Genomic DNA, 5,382 nt, shown 5'->3' with positions numbered 1-5,382 from the left:
CCAGCAGCTCCTCAGGCTCTCCCTGGCTCTGCTTTGACATAAAACTGCTCAGTAAAAGAAAGTTTGGAGGCTGATATCAGCCCGGGCGGCGAGACTGGGGATGCCAAAGGCACGAAGGGGAGCCGCGGGGGGAGGAGGGGAAGGAAAGGGCGCAGAGGGGGCGGTGGTGGGGGAGCTAAACATTCCCCTTTCCCTCTCAAGGAAATGCCACTTTCTCTGGGAAAACTCTGGAAGCATGCTGTTCCCTCTCTGCCTTCCCCACACCAGGCCTTGCTTGCCCGCACTGACACAGCCTGGAAGGGTTGCACATATTTTTTTCCGCCCCCTTTGGTTGCGCCTCGACCCCCGGACACACTGCCTGAAAATGAAGTTTACTTTTTCGATTTGCATTATTCTCCCTTCTCCAAACTCGACTCTTGCCACTGAAGGCATATATTAAACAATTACGAGAGTCACACCTCTGGAGAATGGAAGCTGGAGGTGCATATATATACGTGTATATAGAGAGATTATATATACGTGTATGTATGTATGTCTATGCACGCATGCATATGTATACAAACACACACATATACTAATTCTTTTTGCAATGGTAAAAGGAGAAAATAAGCGTTATACGTGTTGAAGAATACTTGTTTATAACAAAAGTTCACATATACACATAAAGCAAAGGCTAAAACACATATTGTAGACCGGTCACTGGTTGACTAACGCTCACTGTGGAAAATGCAAGTCATTTGCAAAATTAAGGTCGAAAAGGAAAGGGGTAAAAGAAAAAATAATTGTTTATGTAAACTTCGATTTTCTTGCAGTGCAAATTGGTACGGTTAAATACTGTCTACATCAAAAGGGATAGCTTTTCAGTTCTCTTCCTTTTTTTTTTTTTTTTAAACATATATTCTTACAGGGGATCCACAGAAAATAAACACAGCAGCATGTGCCAACACCGAGCGACATTCCACAATGCAATCTGCCTTTGTGTGGCGGGAGGGGGCTGCGGAGGGGACCCGAGGTGGCCGTGCCCCCCCTTCTCCTCCGCCCCCTCCCCGGCAGGGCAGCGCCGTATGTTTTGGCCAGCGAGTGAGGGAGTTTTGTGCGAACCGCTTCGCCCTGCGCCTGCCCTGCCGGTGCCTGCCGCTGCCCTGCCGCTGCCTGCCGCTGCCCTGCCGGTGCCCGCCTGCCTGCCCGTGCGCAGTACCCACTCCATTCCCGTGCACGGGCACTCGCCTGGAAAGGTCAAAATAGAGCATCACACCTCCTACCGTCTAAGGGACAGTGTGGTGCAGGTGCTTTGTCTGTCTATCTGTCTGTCCGCTGCGATTCGCGCTCGCCCTCTCGCTCGCTCGCTTTTTGTTTTCTTTTCTTTTTCCGCGCTTGTTTCTTTTTTTGATTTTTTGTCTTTTTTTTTAAAGATAGGAGAAAATAAAATAAAAAAAATACAAAAAAAAAAAAAAAGAAAAGAAAAAAAAAAAAAAGAAAAAAAAAGGAGGACAATCAAAAGTTGGGGGAAGGAGAGGAGGAGGAGGAGGAGGAGGAGAGGAGGAGGAGGGGCCGGGCGCCCCCGCCGCGAGTTCACTGCACGGGGGTCTGCACCCCGTGGTGCGGCGGCGTGTCCCTGCTGGCCCCGTACACGTCCTCGGCGCCCGGCAGCGTCCCTCCCGGGGGAGTCATGCGCTTCTCTTTCTGTCTCCTGTTACAAAACCACACTCTCACCACCTCCTTCTCCAGCTGTAGGCTGTCCGCGAGCGAGGTGATCTCCTGGGCGGAGGGCTTGGGGCACTTGAGGAAGTGGCTCTCCAGCGCGCCCTTGACGCTCACCTCGATGGAGGTGCGCTTTTTCCGCTTGCGGCCCTGCGCCGCGATCTTGTCTATGCTGGTGGGGCTGCCCGAGGAGGAGTCCGCCTCCTCCAACCACTTGTTCAACAAAGGCTTCAGCTTGCACATGTTCTTGAAGCTGAGCTGCAGGGCCTCGAAGCGGCAGATGGTGGTCTGCGAGAAGACGTTGCCGTAGAGGGTGCCCAGCGCCAGCCCCACGTCCGCTTGGGTAAATCCCAGTTTGATGCGCCGCTGCTTGAACTGCTTGGCGAACTGCTCCAGGTCGTCCGAGGTCGGCGTGTCCTCGTCGGAGTGCGGGTCGTGGTGCGGCGGCGGCCCGGGGGGCGCGGCGGCGGCGGCGGACGGCGCCGGCCCGGCCGCCCCGGGGTGGGGGCCGTGGGGCGGCGGCGGGTGCTCGGGGCCGTGGTGCGGCGGCCCCGGCGGCGGCTCCTCGTGGGCGTCGCGCAGGCCGTGGTGGTGCAGCCCGGGCTGCCCGGCGCCCAGCATCCCGTTGACGGTGAAGCCGGGCGGCTGCGAGTAGAGCAGCCCCGCCTGCGCGCCGTTGGCCGCGGCCATGCCGGGCGGCAGGTGCGCCGCGCCGCCCGCCCGCCACGCCGCCGCCGCCGCCGCCGCCGCCGCCGCCGCGTGGTGCCCTCCGCCGCCGCCGCCGTGGTGCACCAGGTGCGGCGCCCGCCCCGGCGGCGGGTGCTGCGGCGGCGGCGGCAGCTCGTCGCCGCGCCCGCCCGCTTGCACCACCGCCGGCTTGATGTCGGGCTGGCCCAGCGCGCCCGCCGACCAGGGCGCCTCGCCGCCGCCGCCGCCGCCGCCGCCCCCGCCGCCGCCGCCGCCGCCGCCACCGCCGGGGCCGCCGTGGGACAGCGCCGCGATCCACTGGTGAGCGTGGCTCAGCGGGTGCCCGTTGCTCTGCAGCGCGTAGTCCGCCTGCACCAGGGCGCCGGCGTCGCGGTAGCCGCCGCCGGGCTGCATGCCGCCGGGCGGCTCGGCGTGCACCATGGGGGAGCCGGAGGCGAGCAGGCTGTAGTGGTTGGAGGCTGCGGTCGCCATGACTCGCCGAGCCGCACTGATCGCGCCGGTTAAAGGCGCCGCGCATTTGACAGCTACTTTTTCGCCTCGGGCGCCGCGCGGCGCCCGCGCCCCCCCGGCCCGCGCGGCGGGGCCCACTGCGAAGGCACGCGCGGCCGCCCCGCCCCGCCGCCGCGCGCCATTGGCTGCCCGCGCCCTGACGGACAGCGCCGCTCCCGGCGACCGCCGCCGCCGCCGCCCGCCATTGGCGCGCCCCGCCGGCCGCGCCCCGCCCCGGGCCCGCCCCCGGCCCGCCCCCGTGGAACCCAACTCCGAGGGGGAACGGGGCGCGGGGGAGCGGCGGCCGCGGGGCGGGGGGAGCGGAGGGGAGGGCAGGGGCGCGCCGCCGCCGGCCCCGCCCCGCCCCGCGCCGCCGGCGGGAGGATGCTGCCGCCGCCGCCGGTGCGCACGCCGGCTCCTGTTGCTCGCGCCCCGAGCGCGTCTCTGCGCCCCGGAGCGGGCGCTGCGGGCCGGGGGTGCCCGCCTGCCCGCCCCCAACTTCCTCAGCGCCGCCTCGCAGCCAGCCCCGCCGGAGCGGCCGGGAGCGCCGCGCCCCCGGGGCGGGGAGCGGGCAGCGGAGAGCGGGCGGCCCCCTGCCTGCCCGCCGGCCCTGCCCTGCTCCCGGCACCCGGTGGTCGCCGGAGCGCACCGCTCCTCCGGGGATGTCGGGGCTTCGCACCTCGGCACTGCGGAGGGGGTTTTGTTGCGCTTGTCCCGTCCCGTGGGGACGGGATGCCTGCGGGACCGCCCCAGCGCCGCTGGCGATTCTGCATGGATGCGGAAGATGGGCATGAGAGGGTGGTGGGAAAAGGAAAACAAAATATCGGGGAAAAAAGAGTGGGATAGGGAAAAGAAGTTGCGGCCCGGACAGGAAGGAAGGAGACCCTGGAACTGGATTCGGATTTCCTAGGAATGAGCAGCGCCAGGCTGGCCAACGCGAAAAGAGTTCGCTGCCCATTTTTGAGCTGAAAACCATAGCTTTGTCTCGAAAATAAACTGCTCACGGGGGTAGGTGCGCGTCGCAGGCTCCCGCTATCTTCATCGAAATAACACAATAGGGCGGACCGGGGAATTTATTACTACTAACAAGAAACAGCTTTCTTCTGCGAGTTGTTTATAAATCATCGTATTTAACGTGAGCGCTGGAAAGGCTCCTTGCCTGGAAATATTCCTCTGCGTGGGGGTGTGGAGGAGAGGGGGGATGGGCTCCTGCACATAAACATATACACAGCAGCAGCATAAACAGGATATCCAGTGCCCTGAGACAAGGGGCGCAGCAGGAGTTACCTCGTTTCGTTAGTTTAGCGGCGTATCAAGAGCTCCTTCTGCCGGGGGGTGGGGAAGGGAGGGAGGGAGGAGGAGGAGGAGAGGAGGGGGGCGCAAACTTTGTCCATGAAAGAGTGGAGATTCTTCCTAAGGTTTGTTTTTTGTTTTGGGGTTTTTTTTTCCCCCCATTCTTCGAGGTGCAAGCGAAGGGGAGAAACAATACTGCCTGTTCTGCGAGGGTTGCGGAGAGGGAAGTAAGTGTCTCTGAAGTGAAGCTGTGCCTTTTGTTTCCCGTGTGTAAACAACTGGGCACCCAGGAATTTATAATTTGATGCTCATTTTCTCGTCTCTCTCCTCCCAATTAGGTGTAGACCAGTGAGTTGAAACAAAACAACAGGGCAAGTCCGCAGCAGGCTTCTGCCAAGGCATCGCGGGGACCGTCCTGGGAGAGCCGCCCCGCTGTCCGTGCCCGGGCCAGCCCTCCCGCCCCGCTCCTGGGGCCGCCGAAGCTCTGCCGGGGGCGGCATTCCCGCCAGCCCGCCTCCAGGTCCGCTGCCAAAAGTTCGTGCGTGGACGAGACACGAGGGGCCACGCCACGCGTCAGTTTCAGAGCGGGGCTTCCAGGCGGGCGCCTCCAGCGTGCGGTGCTGGCCGAGCGCAGACCTGCCCCGGGGGTCGTCCGAGGGACCTCCCCTGTGCCCCGGCCCCACGGACAGCTGGTCCCCGAGCAGTGCCCACGGCACCGCGCTCCCCGCGGCTCGCCGCGGCCAGGAGACGGGACACGGGGTCAGCGACATTCAACCAGCACTTTACTGGGGGGGGTAAAACCCCTCCGGGCCTGCCTCAGTCGTGCATTTCCCGTCCCCCCTCCCCGGCCCTCTCTGTCCCGCCCGGCCCTCTGGCAGGTGCTGCCTACTTCGGTCACCGTCCTGCGTGCCTCTCCCCCGCCGCCCCAGCGGCAGATCTCGGGCTAGCGGTAATCACGGTTACCGAAGCAGCACCGCGGCCCTGGGAGGCGGACAAAACCCCGTCTCCCCGGCAGAGGCCCCCGCCGTCCCTCCTGCCCCCTCCCCGGCGGAGCGCACGCCTGTGGAGGCGCAGCTGGGAGCAGCGAGGAGCGCGGCCGGTGCATTCAGAGCCGCCGCAGACTCCACCTCCTCGTCCTCCCCATCATTGTTAGCCCTGTCATTAATACCGCTCCTTAAGCATCCTCCGCTC

At 63.8% G+C, this 5,382-nt stretch overlaps 1 protein-coding gene across 1 annotated transcript; it reads right to left on the bottom strand.

Moving 5' to 3' along the window:
• Nucleotides 1-621: 621 nt before the first annotated feature.
• On the bottom strand, nt 622-2,973 carry POU3F2 (POU class 3 homeobox 2). The gene has a single exon (XM_056487335.1). The coding sequence runs from the start codon at nt 2,878-2,880 to the stop codon at nt 1,573-1,575; it is 1,308 nt and encodes a 435-aa protein (XP_056343310.1). The 5' UTR covers nt 2,881-2,973; the 3' UTR covers nt 622-1,572.
• Nucleotides 2,974-5,382: the final 2,409 nt, after the last annotated feature.

The sequence above is a fragment of the Oenanthe melanoleuca genome, chromosome 3, assembly GCF_029582105.1.
Source record: "Oenanthe melanoleuca isolate GR-GAL-2019-014 chromosome 3, OMel1.0, whole genome shotgun sequence".
Lineage (NCBI taxonomy): Eukaryota > Metazoa > Chordata > Aves > Passeriformes > Muscicapidae > Oenanthe > Oenanthe melanoleuca.
This window is presented reverse-complemented; position numbering and strand designations above follow the sequence as displayed.